Here is a 22,141-nt window from a genome sequence, read left to right on the forward strand (position 1 = left end):
CTATCACTATCTGCTTTAGAACTATCAGGGCAGATATTCTTATGCCTTTTAGCCCTGTTTATGTTAGTCACTGTGAGAAGTCCAGGACTCCTGGGTCATCCCTCCTTTGCCCAGAATCTATCCCTTTCTGATTCTTTGGGCAGTGAGACATTCCCTCCTTCTACTTCCCCTTTACAACTTTGTTTTTCTCCATAGTATGTATAACCATCTGATAAAAGTGATATTTCACATATTTATTTTTCTGTCTTCCCACTAGAATATAAACCCAACAAAGGCAGAGATTTTTGTCTTTTTTGCTTATTTTGTCTTTTTGCTGTATCTATGCACTTGTGATAGTGCTTGGCACTTGGTAGGCCCTGAGTAAAGGTTTTTCCATAGAATAAATCTCTAATTTCATTGTGCTTGTCTCAACTATCATTATTTTTGCCTGAACTTCAGCAGTCACTACTAACTGCTCTATCTACATTCATTCTTGTTTTCCTACAGCTTACTCTCAGTACTGTAGTTGGATTGCTTTTTTTTGAACTGTAGTGCAGATCAGTTTGTTACTTCTTTCAGCCATCTCAAGGGCTTCTCATTGCTCTTAAGATAGGCCTACATTGTCTGACCCTCAAACTACCTTTCAAGCCTTGTTGTTCCAGGTTCTGTGCTAGTTATGGGATACAACAGAATATTGTCTCACAGGTGAACATAGAAACAATTAACAAAAATGAATAATAACAAAACTGCATACATAGTACAAAGAGATATATGAATTACAGGCTGCTCTTTATTCTTTCCACTCCAGAGATACTGGGTATCTTACGGACAGGCTTCCTCTGTCTAGTCCAGGCTTTGTAAATGCTTACTCTTCTCTTTATCTACTTATTCTTTAGAGCTCAGCATGTGGTCACTGCTCAAAGGATGCCTTTTCTAATCTCTTTGACTAGGTCAAAACACCTATTTTTTTTTTTTTTGAGACGGAGTTTCGCTCTTGTTACCCAGGCTGAAGTGCAATGGCGCAATCTCGGCTCACCGCAACCTCCGCCTCCTGGGTTCAAGCAATTCTCCTGCCTCAGCCTCCAGAGTAGCTGGGACTACAGGCACGCGCCACCATGCCCAGCTAATTTTTTTATATTTTTAGTAGAGACGGGGTTTCACCTTGTTGACCAGGATGGTCTCAATCTCTTGACCTCGTGATCCACCCGCCTCAGCCTCCCAAAGTGCTGGGATTATAGGCGTGAGCCACCGCGCCTGGCCCCAAAACACCTATTATAATCTTTTGCTACATCACATATCTCTTTGTAGTATTTATAAAATTTGATAATTATTTATTTTTGTTATTTGTTTTTATGTTCCTCTGTAAAACAGTATTCATTTGTATCCCAGTGGTTAGCACAGTCCCTGACACAATAAGATAATCATATTTCTTGAAGGACTGAATGAGAAAGAAAGGAAAAAATGTAAACTTTATATATATTATCTGATTGATTGCTTGATTTGAGACAGTGTCTGGCTCTGTTGCCCAGGCTGGAGTACAGTGGCTCCATCTCGGCTCACTGCAACCTCCGCCTTCTGGGTTCCTCAGCCTCCCAAGTAGCTGGGATTATAGGCATGTGCCACCACTGGCTAATTTTTGTATTTTTCTCTTTTCTTTTTTTTGAGACAGAGTCTCACCCTGTCACTCAGTTCAGGCGGGAATGCAGAGGTGTGGTCATGGCTCACTGCAACCTCTCTGTCCTGGGTTGAAATGATTCTCGTGCCTCAGCCTCCTAAGTAGCTGGGACCACAGGCATGTGCCATCACACCTGGCTAATTTTTGTATTTTTTGTAGAGATGGGGTTTCCCCACATTGGCCAGGCTGGTCTCAAGCTCCTGACCTCAAGTAACCCACCTGCTTCAGCCTTTCAGTGGGCTGGGATTACAGGTGTGAGCCACCATGCCTGGCCCATTATCTCATTAACTTTCAAAATTGTAGTCTCATTTTACAGATGAGAAAATTGGGACCTAATTTAAGTCAGTCATTCAGACTTTATTTCTCCTTTTCCCTCCTCTCCTTCCTTCCACACTTACATTTCTCCCTTTTTCCCTTTCTTCACTTCCTCCTAAGAGCTTTATTGAGGTATTGTCATTAATAAACTGCACATATTTCAAGTATACAATTTGATACATGTTGACATGCATATACTTCCTGAAACCATCACCACAATCAGGATATATATTAGTAATCCGCTTTGTAATTTCTTACTCTGGTCCTTCTCTCACTCCCCACCTGTAAGCAGTAACTGATTTGCATCTGACACTTAGGTTAGTTTGAATATTTTAGAATTTTTTATAAATGGAATTGTATTGTATGTATTATTATCCACCTGCCTTCACTCAATACAGTTATTTTGAGATTCACCCACATTGTTGCATGTATCAATAATTTTTTCCTTTTTATTGTTGTGTACAATTTATGGATATGTGATTTTTTTTTGTTCATTGAAGAAAGTTGTACCCATTTTTGAACTTGATGTGAAGTGTATATTAATTCAGCCGTGCAGTAGGAGTTCTTTTGTGTGACTTCTGTTGCTTATTACTGTTTGTAATTTGTATGCTGAGTTTAATGATAGTTCACTTATAGTGCTATATAATATTAGATTGTATAAATATATCAAAATGTCTTTACTACTGTTGATGAGTATTTGTGTTGTTTCCAGATTTTTATTTTTGGTGGTTTTTTTTTTTTTACTTTATTTTTTAAGAGCAGTTTGAGGTTTCACAGCAATATTGAGAGGAAGGTATAGAACACCGCCTCTATACATGCAGTTTCCTTCATTGTCAACATCCCCTACCAGAGTGGTATGTTTGTTACAAATCATGAACCTACATTGACACATTATAATCAAGCAAAGTTGTAGTTTACTTTAGGGTTCATTCTTGGTGTTGTATATTCTGTGGGTTTGGACAAATGTATAATGACATGTATCCATCACTACATACAATATTTTCACTGCCCTAAAAAGTACTCTGTGCTCTGTCTTTTCGTTCCTCCTCCAGGCCCCAGCAACCACTGATCTTTTTATTGTCTTCACAGTTTTACTTTTTTCAGAATGTCGTATGGTTGGAATCCTACAACAGGTAGCCTTTTCAGATTGGCGGCTTTGACTTTGTAATATGTGCTTAAGTTTCCTCCTTGTCTTTTCATGGCTTTATATTAGGCTCATTTCATTTCTTTCTTTATTTTTTTTTCTTGAGACAAGAGTGTTACTCTGTCACCCAGGCCGGAGTGTAGTGGCGTGATCTTGGCTCACTGCAATCTCTGCCTCCTGGGTTCAAGTGATTCTCCTGCCTCATTCTCCTGAGTAGCTGGGATTACAATCATGTGTCAGCATGCCAGGCTAATTTTTGTATTTTTAGTAGAGACGGGGTTTCGCCATGTTGGCCAGGCTCATCTTGAACTCCTAACCTCAGGTGATCCACCCACCTCGTCCTCCAAATGTGCTGGGATTACAGCATGAGCCAGCCTTGTCAGGCTCATTTCTTTTTAGTGCTGAATAATATTCTGTTGTCTGGATGTACCACAGTTTATCCATTCACTTACTCAAGGACATCTTGATTGCTTCCAAGTTTTGGCAATTATGAATAAAACTGCAATAAACATCTTTGTTCAGGTTTTCATGTGATCATAAGTTTTAATTTCCTTGAGTAAATACCAGGGAACACAATTACTTGATTATATGGAAAGAACATGTTTAATTCTGTAAGAAGCTCATCTTCTAAAGTGACAGTATCATTTTGCATTTTTATTAACAATGAATGAGAGTTCCTATTGCCCCACATCCTTGCCAGCATTTGGTGTTGTCTGTATTCTGGATTTTGGCTGTATTAGTAAGTGTACAGTGGTATCTTATTGTTTTAATTAGCATTTTCCCAATGACATAAGATGTTGAGCATCTTTGCTTTTAATTTTTTTTTTGTAGAGACAAGGTCTCACTGTGTTTCCCAGGCTAATCTCAAACTCCTAACCTCAATTGATCCTCCCTCCCCAGCCTTGCAAAGTGCTGAGATTACAGGTGTGAGCCACTGCACCTGGCTTTTTTGTTGTTAAGATAGGGTCTCACCATGTGGCCCAGGCTGGTCTTGAACTCCTGGCCTCTAGTGTTCCTCCCACCTCAGTCTACCAAAGCACTAGGATTACAGGAGGGAACCAGCACACCTGTTCTCCGTCTTTTCATATGTTTATTTTCCAGCTGTGTATCTCCTCCAGTGAGGTTTCTGTTAAGGTCTTTGGCCCATTTTTTTCTAAAATAGGGGAATTTATGGACTGGGCGAGGTTGCTCATGCCTGTAATCCCAGCACTTTGGGAGGTCGAGGCGGGTGGATCACAAGGTCAGGAGTTTGAGACCAGCCTGGCTAATATGGTGAAACCCTGTCTCTACTAAAAATATAAAAATTAGCCGGGAGTGGTGGTGAGCAACTGTAGTCCAAGCTACTCCAGAGCCTGAGGCAAGAGAAACGCTGGGAGGCAGAGGTTGCAGTGAGCCAAGATCCCGCCACTGCATTCCAGCCTGGACAACAAAGTGAAAATAGGGTTGTTTGTGTTCTTATTGGGTTTTAAGAGTTCTTTCTATATTTTGGATAACATCTTTGATCAGATGTGTCATATTTTCTCTCAGTCTGTAGTTTGTCTTCTCATTCTCTTAACATTGTCTTTCTTTTTTTTTTTTTGCAAATACTTCAGGTTTTTTTTTTTTTATTGTGCTTTAGGTTCTAGGGTACATGTGCAGATCATGCAGGATTGTTTCATAGGTACATACATGGCAAGGGGGTTTGCTGCCTCCATCCCCCTGTCACCTATATCTGGCATTTCTTCCCTTGTTATCTCTCCCCAACCTCCGCATCCCCCTGCTGTCCCCTAGCCCCACCAAAAGACCTCAGTATGTGATGCTGTCTTCCCTGTGTCCATGTGTTCTCATTGTTCAACATCCACCTATGATTGAGAACATGCAGTGTTTGATTTTCTGTTCTTGTGTCCATTAGCTGAGAATGATGGTTTCCAGATTCATCCATGTCCCTACAAAGGACATGAACTCATCATTTTTTATGGCTGCATAGTATTCCATGGTGTATATGTGCCACATTTTCCTTGTCCAGTCTGTATCATCGATGGGCATTTGGGTTGCTTCCAGGTCTTTGCTATTGTAAATAGTGCTGCAGTGAACATACGTGTGCATGTGTCTTTATAATAGAACGATTTATCATCCTTTGGGTATATACCCAGTAATGGAATTGCTGGGTCAAATGGAATTTCTATTTCTAGATCCTTGAGGAATTGCCACACAGTCTTCCACAATGGCTGAACTAATTTACACTCCCACCAACAGTGTAAAAGTGCTCCTATTTCTCCACATCCTCTCCAGCGTCTGTTGTCTCCAGATTTTTTAATGATTGCCATTCTAACTGGTGGGAGATAGTATCTCAATGTGGTTTTGAATTGCATTTCTCTAATGACCAGTGATGATGAGCATTTTTCATATGTTTGTTGGCCTCATATATGTCTTCTTTTGAAAAATGTCTGTTCATATCCTTCACCCACTTTTGAATGGGTTTGTTTTTTTCTTGTAAATCTGTTTTAGTTCTTTGTAGATTCTGGATATTAGCCCTTTGTCAGATGGGTAGATTACAAGAATTTTTTCCTATTCTGTTGGTTGCTGGTTCACTCTAATGATGGTTTCTTTTGCTGTATAGAAGCTCTGGAGTTTCATCAGATCCCATTTATCTGTTTTGGCTTTTGTTGCCAATGCCTTTGGTGTTTTAGTCATGAAGTCCTTGCCTATGCCTATGTCCTGAATGGTTTTGCCTGGGTTTTCTTTTAGGGTTTTTATGGTGTTAGGTCTTATGTTTAAGTGTTTAATCCATCTGGAGTTAATTTTAGTGTAAGGTGTCAGAAAAGGGTCCAGTTTCTGCTTTCTTCACATGGCTAGCCATTTTTCCCAACACCATTTATGAAACAGGGAATCCTTTCCCCATTGCTTGTTTTTGTCAGGTTTGTCAAAGATCAGATTGTTGTAGATGTGTGGCGTTGCCTCTGAGGCCTCTGTTCTGTTTCATTAGTCTGTATATCTGTTTTGGTACCAGTACCATGCTGTTTTGATTACTGTAGCCTTGTAGTGTAGTTTGAAGTCAGGTAGCGTGATGCCTCCAGCCTTATTCTTTTTGCTTAGAATTGTCTTGGCTATACGGGCTTTCTTTTGGTTCCTATATGAAGTTTAAGGTGGTTTTTTCCAGTTCTGTGAAGAAGGTCATTGGTAGCGTGGTGGGGATAGCGTTGAATCTGTAAATTGCTTTGGGCATTATGGCCATTTTCACAATACTGATTCTTCCTAACCACAAACATGGAATGTTTTTCCATCTGTTTGTGTCCTTTTGTATTTCCTTGATTAGTGGTTTGTAGTTCTCCTTGAAGAGGTCCTTTACATCCTTTGTTAATTGTATTCATAGGTATTTTATTCTTTTTGTAGCAATTGTGAATGGGAGTTTGCTCTTGATCTGTCTCTCTGTTTGTCTGTTATTGGTGTATAGGAATGCTTGTGCATTGAAACAAATCAATTTCTGCACATTGATTTTGTATCCTGAGACTTTGCTGAAGTTGCTTATCAGTTTCAGGAGATTTTGGGCTGAGATGATGGGGGTCTTCTAAATATACAATCATGTCATCTGCAAATAGAGACAGTTTGACTTCCTCCTTTCCTAATTGAATACTCTTTATTTCTTTTTCTCGCCTGATTGCTCTGGCTAGAACTTCCAATACGATATTGAATAGGGGTGGTGGGAGAGGGCATCCTTGTCTAGTGCCAGATTTCAAAGGGAATGCTTCCAGTTTTTGCCCATTCAGTATGATGTTGGCTGTGGGTTTGTCGTAAATAGCTGTTATTATTTTGAGATATGTTCCGTCGATACATAGTTTATTGAGAGTTTTTAGCATAAAGTGCTGTTGAATTTGTTGAAGGCCTTCTCTGCATCTATTGAGATAATCATGTGGTTTTTGTCTTTAATTCTGTTTATGTGATGGATTATGTTTATAGACTGGAGTATGTTGAACCAGCCTTACATCAAGTAGGATGAAGCCTACTTGATCATGATGGATAAGCTTTTTGATGTGCTGTTGCAATTGGTTTGCCAGTATTTTATTGAAGATTTTTGCATCTATGTTCATCATGGATATTGGCCTAAAGTTTTCTTTTTTTGTTGAGTGTCTGCCGGGTTTTGGTATCAGGATGATGTTGGTCTCATAAAATGATTGAGGAAAGATTCCCTCCTTTAGTATTGTTTGGAATAGTTTCAGAAGGAGTGGTACCAGCTCCTCTTTCTATGCCTGGTAGAATTTGGCTGTGAACCCATCTGGACCTGGACTTTTTTTGGTTGGTATGCTATTAATTGCTGCCTCAACTTCAGCTCTTGTTATTGGTCTATTCAGTGTTTCAACTTCTTCCTGGTTTAGGCTTGGGAGGATGCAAGTGTCCAGGAATTTATCCATTTCTTCCAGGTTTACTGGTTTATGTGCATAGAGTTGTTTGTAGTAATCTCTGATGGTAGTTTTTATTTCTGTGGAATCGGTGGTGATATCCCCTTTATTGTTTTTTATTGCGTCTATTTGATACTTCTCTCTTTTCTTTTTTATTAATCTGGCTAGTGGTCTATTTTGTTGATCTTTTCAAAAAGCCAGCTCCTGGATTTATTGATTTTTCTGAAGAGGTTTTTGTGTCTCTATCTCCTTCAGTTCTGTTCTGATCTTAGTTATTTCTTGTCTTCTGCTAGCTTTTCAGTTTTTATGATCTTGCTTCTTTAGCTCTTTCAATTTTGACAATAGGGTGTCGATTTTAAATCTTTTCTCACTTCTCATGTGGGCATTTATTGCTATAAATTTCCTCTAGACACTGCTTTAAATGTGTCCCAGAGATTCTGGTACATTGTGTCTTCATTCTCGTTGGGTTTGAAGAACATCTTTATTTCTGCCTTTATCCAGTTGACATTCAGGAGCCACTTGTTCAGTTTCCATGAAGCTGTGCAGTTCTGAGTTACTTTTTTTTTTTTTTAGAGAGTCTTGCTCCTTCGCCAGGTGCCAGGCTGGAGTGCAGTGGTGAAATCTTGGCTCACTGTAACCTCCGCCTCCTGGTTTCAAGCAATTCTCCTGCCTCAGCCATCCGAGTAGCTGTGACTACAGGCATGCGCCACCACGCCCAGCTAATTTTTGTATTTTTAGTAGAGACGGGGTTTCACCATGTTGGCCAGGATGGTCTCCATCTCTTCACCTTGTGATCCGCCTGCCTTGGCCTCCCAAAGTGCTGGTATTATAGGCGTGAGCCACTACACCCGGCTTCTGAGTTAGTTTCTTAATCCTGAGTTCCAATTTGATTGCACTGTGGTCTGAGAGACTGTTTGTTATGATTTCTGTTCTTTTGCATTTTCTGAGGAGTGATTTACCTCCAATTATGTGGTCAGTTTTAGAGTAGGTGTGATGTGGTGCTGAGAAGAATGTGTATTCTGTGGATTTGGGGTGGAGAGTTCTGTAGATGTTTGTTAGGTCTGCTTGATCCAGATCTGAGTTCAAGTCCTAGATACCCTTGTTAATTTTCTGTCTCGTTGATCTGTCTGATATTGACAGTGGAGTGTTAAAGTCTCCCACTATCATTGTGTGGGAGTCTAAGTCTCTTTGTAGGTCATTAAGAACTTGCTTTATGGCTGGGCGCGGTGGCTCAAGCCTGTAATCCCAGCACTTTGGGAGGCCGAGGCGGGTGGATCACGAGGTCAAGAGATCGAGACCATCCTGGTCAACATGCTGAAACCCTGTCTCTACTAAAAATACAAAAAATTAGCTGGGCATGGTGGCATGTGCCTGTAATCCCAGCTACTCAGGAGGCTGAGGCAGGAGAATTGCCTGAACCCAGGAGGCGGAGGTTGCGGTGAGCCGAGATCGCGCCATTGCACTCCAGCCTGGGTAACAAGCGCGGAACTCCGTCTCAAAAAAAAAAAAAAAGAACTTGCTTTATGTATCTGGGTGCTCCTATATTGGGTGCATATTATATTTGGGATTGTTAGTTCTTCTTGTTGGATTGATCCTTTTACCATTATGTAATGTGTTTCTTTGTCTCTTTTGATTTTTGTTGGTTTAAAGTCCATTTTATCAGAGAATAGGATTGCGACTCCTGCTTTTATTTGCTCTCCATTTGCTTGGTAAATCTTCCTGCATTCCTTTATTTTGAGCCTATGTGTGTCCTTGCACATGAGATGGCTTTCCTGAATACAGCACACCGATGGGTCTTGACTTTTTATTCAGTTTGCCAGTCTGTGTCTTTTGATTGGGGCATTTACTCATTTACATTTAAGGTTAATATTGTTATGTGTGAATTTGATCCTGCCATTTTGATGCTAGCTGGTTGTTTTGCCCATTAGTTGATGCACTTTCTTCATTGTGTCGATGGTCTTTACCATTTGGTATGTTTTTGGAGTGACTGGTACTGGTTGTTCCTTTCTGTGTTTAGTGCTTCTTTCAGAAGCTCTTGTAAGGCAGGCCTGGTGGTGACGAAATCTCTCAGCAATTGCTTGTCCATAAAGATTTTATTTCTCCTTCACTTACGAAGCTTAGTTTGGGTGGATGTGAAATTCTGCATTGAAAGTTCTTTTCTTTAAAGATGTTGAATGTTGGCCCCCACCATCTTCTGGCTTGTAGAGTTTCTGCCGATTGATGCACTGTGAGTCTGATGGACTTCCCTTTGTGGGTAACCCGAGCTTTCTTTCTGGCTGCCCTTAGCATGTTTTCCTTCATTTCAATCCTGGTGAATCTTGGGTTGCTCTTCTTGAGGAATATCTTGGGCCTTGGGTTGCTCTTCTTGAGGAATATCTTTGTGGTGTTCTCTGTATTTCCTGAACTTGAATGTTGGCCTGCCTTGCTAGGTTGGGGAAGTTCTCCTGGATATTATCCTGAAGGGTGTTTTCTGGCTTGGATTCATTCTCTCCATCACATTCAGGTATACTTATCAAACGTTGACTAGGTCTTTTCACATAGTCCCATATTTCTTGGAGTCTTTGTTCATTTCTTTTCACTCTTCTTTCTCTAATCTTGCCTTCTCATTTTATTTCACTGAGTTGGTCTTCAATCTCTGGCATCCTTTCTTCTGCTTGGTCGATTCATCTATTGAACGTTGTGTATGCTTTGTGAAGTTCTCACGCTGTGTCTTTCTGCTCCATTAAGTTGTTTATGTTCTTCTCTAAGTTGGTTATTCTAGTTACAATTTCATCTAACCTTTGTTCAAGGTTCCTAGTTTCTTTGCATTGGGTTAGAACATGTTCTTTTAGCTCAGATTGTTATTACCCATCTTCTGAAGCCTGCTTCTGTCAGTTCATCAGACTGATTCTCCATCCAGCTTTGTTCCCTTGCTGGTGAGAAGTTGTGATCCCTTGAAGGAGAAGAGGCGTTCTGGTTTTTGGTGTTTTCATCCTTTTTGCGTTGGTTTCTTCCCATCTTCGTGGATTTATCTACCTGTAGTCTTTGTAATTGATAATTTTTGGATGGGGTCTCTGAGTGGACGTCCTTTTTGTTGATATTGAAGCTATTTGTTTCTGTTACTTAGTTTTCCTTCTAAGAGGCTTCTCTGCTGCAGGACTGCTGGAGGTCCACTCTAGACACTACTTGCCTAGAAATCACCTGTGGAGGCTGCAGAACAGTAAGGGTTGCTGCCAGTTTCTTCTTCTGTTATCTTTGTCCCAGAAGGGTAACCGCCAGATGTCAGCGAGAACTCTCCTTTCTGAGGTGCCTCTTTGGATCTCTGGGGGTCAGGGATCCCCTTGAGGAGATGGTCTGTCCCTTATTAGAGCTCAGGTGCTGTACTGGGAGCTCTGTTCCATTCAGAGCTGCCGGGCAGGTATGTTTAAGTCTGCTGCAGCGGAAGTCATAACCGCCTCTTTTCCGAGGTGCTCTGTCCTGGGAAGGTGGGGCTTTATTTATAAGTTCCTGAGATTCTGCTGCCTTTTTTCAGATATGCCCTGCCCAGCAATGAGGTAGTCTAGTCACAGTCTGCCAGCAGAGGTGTTGCTGAGCTGCCACAGCCTCTGTCTCCCCAGATGCTGTGTAACTTCTTTGCGGTTTTGTTTACAGAGGTACAGGTAGAACAGCCTCGGTATTGGTGGTCTGCCTCAGTAATGGCAGACTGCCTCAGTAGTGGTGGGCTGCCTTTGTAGTGGCGGGCTACCTCGGTAGTGGCGGGCTGCCTCGGTAGTGGTGGGTTGCCTCGGTAGTGGCGGGCTGCCTTGGTAGTGGCAGACGCCCTTCCCCTCACATAGCTGGACTGTCTCGGGTCTAGCTGCAAAACTCAAGCATGTTTCAGATTGCTTGGTCTTTGTGGGGAAGGGACTCGCCAAGCCAGATCACCTGGCTCCCTGCTTTCAATCCCCTCTTTTTCAGTTGAATGGGTGGCTCTGTCTCCCAGGCATTCCAGGTGCCAGTTAAAGCGGCTGCCCAGATTTGTGTGAATTTTTGTGCAGAAACCTGTGTTGCCAGCTGTGCTGGAAACTCGTGGCATTTTTCAGCCTGGGAATCTCCTGGTCTGTGGGTGGTAAAAACTGCAGGAGAAGCAGCAGTATCTGAACCGGAGTGCTAGAGTGGATGGAAAAGCCCCCATGGCCTCTGTTGGGTAGGGAGGGGAGTCCTCCAGGGATTGCACTTCCCAGGTGAGGCAGCACCCTTTCCTTCTTCAGCTGGCCCTTCTTGGGCTACATCCACTGTGCAAACAATCCCATTGAGATGCACCTTGTTTGTAAATGTGGCGATAACTCACCCTTTGCGTTGCTGTCACTGGGAACTGCACTCCAGAGCTGTTCCTATTTGGCCATCTTGGATCTCCCCGACATTGTCTTTCAAAAAACAGAGTGTTTAATATTAAGAAAATTCAGCGTATCCATCATTTATTTCATGGATCTTCTCTTTGGAATACCTTTAGATACTGGAATGCTTTTAGATATTGTATCTAAAAAGTCACCACCATAGCCAAGGTCTGGTGTATTGGAGTGCCTTTAGATATTGGAATACATTTCGGTATTGTTCTAAAAAGTTGTTACCATACCCAGTGTCATCTAGGTTTTCTCCTATGTCATCTTCTAGTGGTTTTGTAGTTTTATGTTTTACATTTAGGTCTGTTATACATTTTGAGTTAATTTTTGCGAAGGGTATAAGGTCTGTATCTGGATTCATTCTTTTTTTCCTATGGACACCCTGTTGTTCCAGTACCATTTATTGAATACTATCTTTGTTCCAATTGTATTGCATTTGCTCCTTTATCAAAGATCAGTTTATTGCATTTGCCCTTTTGTCAGAAATCAGTTTACTGTATTATGTGAGTCTCTCCAGGTTTTATATTCCGTTTCATTGATATATTTTTTGGCCAGTACCACACTCTTTTGATTTATTGTAGTTTTTTTTTTTTTTTTTTTTAAGAGATGGAGTCTCGTTCCATTGCCAGGCTGGAGTGCAGTGGCGCAATGTCAGCTCACTGCAACCTCCACCTGCAGGGTTCAAGTGATTCTCCTGCCTCAGCTTCCCAAGTAGCTGGGACTACAGGTGTGCGCCACCACAGCCAGCTAATTTTTGTATTTTTAGTAGAGATGGGGTTTCAACATGTTGGCCAGAATGATCTCGATCTCTTGACCTCATGATCCACCTGCCTCAGCCTCCCAAAGTGCTGGGATTAGGTGAGCCACTGTGCCCGGCCTTTTTTTTTTAAATTATACTTGAAATTCCTGGATACATGTCCAGAACGTGCAGGTTTGTTACATAGGTATACATGTGCCTTGGTGGTTTGTTGTACTCATCAGCCCATCATCTACATTAGGTGTTTCTCCTAATGCTATCCCTCCCCTAGCTTTATTTTTTTATATGTCTTTATTTTGTTGAGACAGGGTCTCGTTCTGTTGCCAGGCTGGAGTGCAGTGCAGCTTCCACCTCCTGGGCTCAATCTGTCCTTCTGCCTCAGCCTACTGAATAGTTGTAGTTGGGACTGTAGGCATGTGCCACTATGCCCAGTGTCTTTCAAAGTGACAATACCATTTTTTTTTGGTAGAGAGAAGGTTTTACCACATTGCCCAGGCTGGTCTGAAACTTCTGTGCTCAAATGATCTGCCCACTTCTGCATCCCAAAGTGCTGGGATTACAAGTGTGAACGACTGTGCCCTGCCTGATTTACTGTAGCTTTATAATAAGTCTTGAAGTTGGGTGGTATCAGTCCTCCAACTTTGTTCTTCTCCTTCAGTATTTTGTTGGCTATTTTAGATCTTTTGCTGTTTTCAGTTTTTTGCTATTACCCAGTAATGTTGCCTTGAATAGTTTTTTTACATGTGTCCTGGTATGCATATACATACATTTATATTGGGTATATGCTCTGGAGTGGATTTGTGAGTCCATAAGGTATATGTATGTTCAACTCAAGTGACTGATACCAAAGAATTTTCCAAGGCAGTTGTATCAGTTTATGCCACCTACCATCCTTGTTTGAGCGCTCCAGTTACTTTATGTTCTTATCAGCTCTTGGTATTGTCAGTCTTTTAATTTTAGCTGTTTTGATAGTAGTAGTATCTATCTCATTGTGACCTTAATTTGCATTTCTCTGATGAGTAATGGAATGTTGTGTTTTTCTTTTTCTCTCCTCACAACCTCTCGTTTATGTGAATTATATTGAAATTTGCATGTTAAGTGAACTTTCCATTCTCGGTCTAAACACAATTTGGTGGAGATGTGTTACCCATTTTATATGTTTGTGGATCAATTTGCTGCTATTTTATGTACAATTTTTACATCTATATTTGTGAGTGAGATTGGCCTGAACATTTTCTTTCTCTAAATGTCCTTGTTAGGTTTTGGTACTAAAGTTTGTTGGCTTCATAAAATGAATTGGGGAGTATACCCTATTTTTGTATTTTCTGGAAAAATTTGGGAAAGATTATTGTTTTTTCCTTATGTGCTTAATAGAATTTTCTGGTAAAGCCATCTGGGCTTGAAATTGTCTTTGTAGGAAGGTTTTAATTTACATATTTAATTTCTTTAATCATTAGGGACCATTCCGACGTTTTAGTTTTGTGAGTTTGTAAAGTTATATTTTTCTATGATTGTCTTCATTTCATCTAAACTTTAAAGTTTATTTGCAAAAATCTATTATTATTATTGTTAATATTTTTGAGACAAGGTCTCACTCTGTCATCCAGTGTGCAGTCTTGACCTGCTGGTCTCAAGTGATCCTCCTACCTCAGCCTCCCAAGTAGCTGGGACTGTTGGCATGCACCACCATGCCCAGCTAATTTTTGTATATTTTTTTTTGTAGAGATGGGGTTTCACCAAGTTGCCCAGGCTGGTCTCAAACACCTGAGCTCAAGCAATCCTCCTGCTTTGGCCTCCCAAAAAATTGGGATTACAGGCATGAGCCACTGCACCTGGCCTGATTTGTATATGTTACATTTGACTGATATGCCTTTTGAGTCTCTTAATTAATCTATAGCCACCCACCTCTTGACCTTTTGTTGTTGAGGACGTTGGATTATTTGTTCTAATAGGGTTGCATATCCTGGAATATGGTAATTGTATGTCCATAGTTTATTTAACATCTTCCTTTATCCCTGAATTTCCTAAAAATTATTATTTAAAATCTAGCAGCATGATCAAATTCTATTCAGTACTTTTTTTTTGGACTGAGTCTTGCTCTGTCACCCAGGCTGGAGTGCAGTGGCATGATCTTAGCTCACTGCAACTTGTGGCTCCTGGGTTCAAGCAGTCTCCTGACTCAGCCTCCCCCAGTAGTTGGGATTACAGGTGCATGCTACTTTTTGCATTTTTGGTAGAGGCAGAGTTTTACCATGTTGGCCAGGCTGATCTCAAACTCTTGACCTCAGGAGATCCACTCGCCTCTGCCTCCCAAAGTGTTGGGATTACAGGCATGAGCCACTGAACCCACCTCTGTTCAGTATTTTGGAAAGAATGCTTCTTAGGTGGTGGTGTGTACTTCTACCAGAGGCGTATATTACCCAAGTATGGCTGTTTTGTGATGTTAGTGGCTGTTGGTGATAATCACCTAGATCTGTTATTTTATTAAGGATTTACTTTCATTTATATTTTTGCTGGATGTGGAATTACTGGTTGGTAGATTTTTTTAAATTAATTTTTTTGAAGATTGTTCCATTATGTACAGTTGAGAGGTTAGCTATCAGTTTAGTTATTGGTTCTTTGAAGATAACATTTGGTGGTGGGAAGAGTTTGACTGCTTTTAAGATTTTCTTCCTGGCCGGGCGCGGTGGCTCAAGCCTGTAATCCCAGCACTTTGGGAGGCCGAGGCGGGTAGATCACGAGGTCAAGAGATCGAGACCATCCTGGTCAACATGGTGAAACCCCGTCTCTACTAAAAATACAAACATTAGCTGGGTATGGTGGCGCGTGCCTGTCTCAAACTCCTGACCTCAGGTGATCTGCCTGCCTTGGCCTCCCAAAGTACTGGTATTACAGGCATGAGCCACTGTGCCCAGCCAATTAGGGATGTTTAATCTGTACTGGAAATTGAACCTTTTTACCTTGTTGTTAAACTTACCCATTGATATACTAATAAATACTAACTTTTTTGGATGAACAAAGTATTATTGTTGTAATAATGGTATTTTAAAACTGCAGAAGAGCTTAAAGGAGCAGGAAAGAGTCACAGTACTATCAGTGAGAGGCAGTTACTGTTAATATTTCCTTTTTGTTAGAGAGCTGGTTTTTGTGCAGATTTGGTTGGGGAAGAGTTTGGAGATTAGTTTAGATATTCTGAGTTTGAGGTGGTTCAAATATCTTAGTTATGCTTGGAGCAGTTAGACATTAAACAAATGGGTTAGTACAAGAACAGTGTGAAGATCTGGATTGAGACATTAGAAGCAGAAAGTTAGTTGGACCAATTAAAGTAAATGGTAGGACAATGGTGGTTGTAGACTATTCCCCTATTAAAGGTAGCACACATTGAGAAGAGCCAGGGGAAAGGTAAAATTATAAGTTTTTCAGTGTTAAGAAGACTATACAAAATGTATATTTTGTATTTATAGATTACATGTCTATAGGATAAATTGTGTCTTTTAGAATTCTGTAATGGCTGTTTTTTTATGGAGTAAAATCTTACATGCTAAACAGTAGTTATATAAAACACAGTTTTCTAGTGTGAAATATTTGCTAGTATTTTAGATATAATCACAAAATAAATTAAACCATGAATGAAGTTCAGGATTTCAGACTTGATGGTGATTCATATTTAGTTTTGTGTGAATGACTATTATCAATCTCTTGTTCTATTAAATGTGCATCACAGTGTTGAAGAGTAATAAAACTAAGTACACCAAGGACGTATTAAATATAAATGGCACACTTACCACAGTGAATAAGCTTACAGAGAAATAGAGAGAATATTAGAAATAGCACTCTTGTATTTCCTATTCAAATAAGCACTGGTACTAAAGATAAAAAGAGTTGTGACTTCATTAAAATTATTTTTGTGGCTGAGCATGGTGGCTCATGCCTATAATCTCAGCACTTCGGGAGGCCAAGGTGGGAGGATTGCTTGAGCCCTGGAGTTCCAGACCAGCCTGGGCAACATAGCGAGGCCCCATTTCTACAAAAAAATACAAAAATTAGTTGAGTGGTGGGGTATGCCTGTAATCGCAGCTACTGAGGAGGTGGAGGTGGAAGGATTGCTTAAGCCCAGTAGGTCAAGGCTGCAGTGAGCTATGATCATGCCAACCTGGGTAACAGAGTGAGACTCTGTCTCGAAAAAAATGTGTGTGATATAAATTACTTTAATTCTATGCCAGAAAGGACGTTTAAAGATAGGCCAGAAATTAATGAGTATATATATCTACTTATTTTTAACATGTAATTTTTGAGATATCTTTTTGTTTTTGCATTTTTAATTGCATTTTGAATAACTTTGCTCTGTTTTTGGTCACTAAATAAGAGGTATTATGATGTGGATATTTGATTTAACAGAGCTACCATAGAGGAGACATACTCCAGGTCAATGACAAAACTAGCAAAATCTGCAAGCAATTATTCCCAACTTGGGTGAGTTAATTTCTTTCTCTTTTTCAGTATTCATTTAGGCAAAGTTCTTGAGGATACTAGGTTCGTATTGAGGACATAGTTCAAAAGCATAGTCAAATATATACTTATTTTAAAAGTATTTGTGAATATTAATATATTCTTCACTTTATAGAAAATATAATTGAACTTGTTGAATCAGTTAATGCAGTCAAAAGTAAATTAAATTTATTTTTTTCCTTTTTTAAACTACTTAGTCATTCAGTAGTGTTTGAGATTATAAATGTTATGCACATCAAAGTATTTAGTTGTAAGTTCATTTAAATTCTGTTGTAGTTTAACAGTGATCTTAAGATAAACTTTATTGAAATGATTAAGATGCATTAAAAATATCTCCTGTGATTTTATAGACTGTCATTAAATCTTCCTTTTAAAAAATTGTATTAAAATGTGTCCTTGAAAAAATTAAAATAATGAAAAGAATATATTTAAAATGAGACGTGGTCATTGCTGTTACAATGACAGAAAGAATAATTTTTTAACCTGAACCATAACAACTCTGGAAGAAATACATAATCATCTAAAAATTGGGGAAGAGATGTATTTTAGCTAAAATGTTGAACAAATTATTCTAACATTTAAAAAATCATATGGTATTCAGTAAAATATTCCTCTGTATCTGGGATTCTCATGAATCTGTGAATCCCCTGAAATTTTATGCAAAATTTTGTGTGGGTATTAATTCATATTTCCAGTGAAGAGGATCTTTACTAGTTTTCAGATTCACAAATGATTCTGTGATGTAAAGAAAAATGGTTAGGAATGACTATTGTATTACGTATTCTGTAATGTAGTTGAATGAGTTTAAACAAAAAGCTTCCTATTTTGTGGCCTAGGCAAAGAGGAGTTGAAATCTCAGGTCATCTCAGGGTAGTGGCACTGTCTGTTATGTGTGTGCTGAAAGCCAAAAGCCCAAAGGCAGGAGGACCTCCTGCATCCCCTGTACAGTGTGGCTGGGAAGGCCAGGGAAATACCACTTTTTTTACCTAGAGGACAGTGGAGACTGGTAGTTGAACTACTTTAGTTTTGTTCCCTCTATATTGTCTTCCAGTTTCTTCATTCCTCACCTCCCTCTCCTACAACTTTGTTCTTCATTCTTTTTCTCTCTCCCTTCTTACTTTTTGGACATTTCCAGAGGCTCCTAGAAATGTCCTTTTATTTCTAGAGGCTCCATGTTGATAAGCCTCTTCTAAAACTAATTTATTATTTATTTACCACAGTAGATGGACCAGAAAATAACTAGAAGAAAGGCTTGCTTTTACCAATTGACCATGGTTTTATTATAGAAAATTCTACCCTATTCTTAGTTACCAGGTAGTAGATAGAAGGAACATGGATTAACTTCAGGTATGTTAAATAAACAACAACAAAGCTATTGACAGCATTCCTATGTGTACTTTTCATAAATAATAGTATATTATTTTTTATATTAGTGTCATCTCTCAATACTGTAAAGATTTTAAATATTAATATTTTTGCTTACTGTTCCATATTTTAGTAAGAAATTAAATTTTGTCTTTCAGTTTTCAGTTGCAATCATATTTAGATTTGTCAGTTATCTTTCTTAGTGCTTATTAGTGTATATAGAAATGTGTATACTTGACCAGAAAAAAGTTGTGTATATCAAACGTTAAAATATTGAATGATATTTGAAATTCTTTTAAGAAACTCGTGTTTAAAGCCATCTTGGCTGGGTACAGTGGCTCACACCTGTAATCCCAGCACTTTGGGAGGCCAAGGCAGATGGATCACCTGCGTTCAGAAGTTTGAGATCAGCCTGGCCAACATGGCAAAACTCCGTCTCTACTAAAAATGCAAAAATTAGTTGGATATGATGGTGGGCACCTGTAATCCCAGCTACTCGGGAGGCTGAGGCAGGAGAATCACTTGAATCCGGGAGGTGGAGGTTACAGTAAGCTGAGATCAGGCCATTGCACTCCAGCCTGGAAAACAAGAGTGAAACTTCATCTGGGAAAAAAAAAAAAAAAAAAAGTCAATCTTATGGTGAATCCCTTGCAGTGTAAAGAATGCTTTGGTAAAGTAAGGGACATTCCCATCTTATCTGCTTTGTGAAGTCTAGACTATCATATATCAGATTTACATGAAGTGAGAGATGTGTATTTCCATGAATAATTTTAAAGTATCTTTTTCTCTTGACATTTTCTATCTAATACTTGCCAGATTTAGTACTGATTAGATTTTAAAGTATGAGATGAGATCTAATCAAAACAGTCTTCTTTTGGCCAGGTAAGGTGGCTCACACCTATAATCCCAGCACTTTGGAAGGCTGAGACAGGCAGATCACTTGAGGTCGGGAGTTGGAGACCAGCCTGGCCAACATGGTGGAACCCTGTCTCTACCAAAAATACAAAAATTAGCCGGGTGTGGTGGCATGCACCTCTAATCCCAGCTACTCAGTAGGCCAAGGCAGAGAATACCTTGAACCCAAGAGGTGGAAGTTGCACTGGGCCGGGATTACACCACTGCACTCCAGCCTGGGTGACAGAGTTGAGACTCCATCTCAAAAGAAAAGTCCTCTTTTAAGGATTTTAATTATCTTTGAACTTAAAAAGATTTTTATTATGTAGAGATGGGGTCTTAGTATGTTGCCCAGGCTGGTCTTGAACTCCTGGCCTCAAGCAATCATCCCACTTAGGCCTCCCAAAGTGCTAGGATTACAAGCATGAACCATTATGCCCAGCCTGAACTTCATTAATGCATAAAATGATTGTTGCCATTTAATTTTCCTACTGGGTTAGAGATGCAATAATTGGCATAGAGTACATATTGGAATAAATAATTGTTTTCTTGGCCCTCTTGCCTTAGTGATCATTGCAGCTGTTTTGTATTCTATCAAAAGCTTTATCATAGAGACCACTTTAAAGCCAGTACCTGAGCAAAGCATAGGATAAAATTATCTTTAAATCATTGTCCACTGACCAAATAGTTTAAAATAACCATTGGCATTGTAAGTACTATTCAAGATATGAGAATATAGTAATTCATGGTTGTATTTGAGCCTGCTGAACATTTTTAATTCTTTTTTTTTTTTTTTTTTGAGACGGAGTTTCACTCTTGTGTTACCCAGACTGGAGTGCAATGGCACAATCTCGGCTCACCACAACCTCCGCCTCCTGGGTTCAAGCAATTCTCCTGCCTCAGCCTCCCGTGTAGCTGGGACTACAGGCGCACACCACCATGCCCAGCTAATTTTTGTATTTTTAGTAGAGACAGGGTTTCACCGTGTTGACCAGGATGGTCTCGATCTCTTGACCTCGTGATCCACCTGCCTTGGCCTCCCAAAGTGCTGGGATTATAGGCGTGAGCCACCGCACCCGGCCTTTAATTCTTAATATTGAGAAAAAAAATGGTAGGAAAGTATATCACACGTCCCATACTCTGTAATAGAAAGGTGACTCTATTAGTGTATTATTGGAGTAAACAAATAGAATACAATTAAAATACTCAAAGGTTTCAGATAACTGTCCTAAAATAATTCTTATGTATTATTAATGATGAAGACACTTTAAAAAATTATGTGTAAAAAATTGACTTTGCATGTCTTTTAAATTTACAGACACTTTATTTTTAATGAAGCATTTTAAATGGAATACTTGTTGCTAACAGTTAATTTTTCAACAATAGACAGTGATAGAAAGGGTTCTGATATAAGTCTAAATAACTAAATCAACTCAGAAATTAATATAAGAGGGGTAAGACTTGTGATAGTGTAATTAACCTATTTCTCGATTCCTGAGGTCCAAAAATATTTTAAATAACTAACCAATGATTAAAAAAATACAAAGTCAGTCAATCATTTTATTCATTATTTTAGTTTCATCTTTTGCCTAAATAAAGTTGCCATATACACCATTATTGTTTCTGTTGGTTCCTTGTTAGAACCTTAATTTTTTTTTTACTTTTAATAAGTTATTCCCATATCTTTTATTTTTGTAGAACGTTTGCACCAGTATGGGATGTATTCAAAACATCTACAGAGAAATTAGCAAATTGTCACTTGGATCTTGTTAGAAAATTACAAGAATTAATAAAGGAGGTTCAGAAGTATGGAGAAGATCAAGTAAAATCTCATAAAAAGGTATCAGTTTTTTCTTGTTAAAGAATTGATTGGTCAGATATTGAATACAGTTTAGTCATTTTGATGAATAATTTCATACTAAACAGACTAAAGAAGAAGTTGCAGGAACTCTCGAAGCTGTCCAAACCATTCAGAGCATAACTCAGGCCCTCCAGAAGTCCAAGGAAAATTACAATGCCAAGTGTGTAGAACAGGAGCGTTTGAAAAAGGAAGGAGCTACACAAAGAGAAATAGAAAAGGTAATAAAAATAACATCTCTGTGGTTTCAAAGTACTTTGACATACAAAATTGCGTTTAATATTTAAACTCAAAATTATCTCGTTTTATTTATTTATTTATTTTTTGTTTGTAGAAAGTGATTTATTTAGAGAGAGAGAGAGAAACAGGAGAAGTAGAGAAAAATAAACAGCTAACTCTCACACTGAGTGAGAGAATCTAGAAAGCTGGAATCCAGGAGAGGAAAGCAGCTTTCACACTGAGTGGAAGAGATAGAGAGAAATGGAGTTTAGGAGGGAAAGACAGGCTTCCACAAAGGGAGTGTTTGTGGAATGGGACTCCAGAGGGGAAATCCAGGATAGAGGAAAAACAGCTTCCATGAGCACAAGAGTGTTTGTGGAAGGAGATCCAAACATGGAATCCCCAAAATTATCTCATTTTAAAGATGAAGACACTGTGCCTTACAGTCCTAGTGATTTACCTAATTAAAACATAGGAGATTTGTAAAATACGTTGTCTGTGGTAAATAAGTTAGCAAGCACATAAAAAACAATGACTTATTTATTTATTTTTTTGAGGTAGAGTTTCACTCTTGTTGCCCAGACTGGAGCGTGGTGACGTGATCTTAGCTACTGCAGCCTCTGCCTCCCAGGTTCAAGTGATTCTCCTTCCTCAGCCTCCCAAGTAGTCGAGGTTATAGGTGCATGCCA

At 39.3% G+C, this 22,141-nt stretch overlaps 1 protein-coding gene across 3 annotated transcripts in view; it reads left to right on the forward strand.

Annotated features, from left to right (window-relative positions):
* Window positions 1-22,141, forward strand: part of FCHO2 (FCH and mu domain containing endocytic adaptor 2) — a 126,901-nt gene that overhangs the window by 13,500 nt on the left and 91,260 nt on the right. For all 3 annotated transcript variants that reach the window (XM_012462179.2, XM_012462178.2, XM_064376043.1), the window contains exons 3-5: window positions 17,006-17,080; window positions 21,074-21,215; window positions 21,302-21,454. In XM_012462179.2, coding sequence (XP_012317602.1) covers window positions 17,006-17,080; window positions 21,074-21,215; window positions 21,302-21,454 — 370 coding nt within the window. The remainder of the gene's footprint in view (window positions 1-17,005; window positions 17,081-21,073; window positions 21,216-21,301; window positions 21,455-22,141) is intronic.

The sequence above is a fragment of the Aotus nancymaae genome, unplaced genomic scaffold (assembly GCF_030222135.1).
Source record: "Aotus nancymaae isolate 86718 unplaced genomic scaffold, 86718_ANA_hifiasm-v0.15.2.pri h1tg000014l, whole genome shotgun sequence".
NCBI classification, from domain to species: Eukaryota; Metazoa; Chordata; class Mammalia; order Primates; family Aotidae; genus Aotus; species Aotus nancymaae.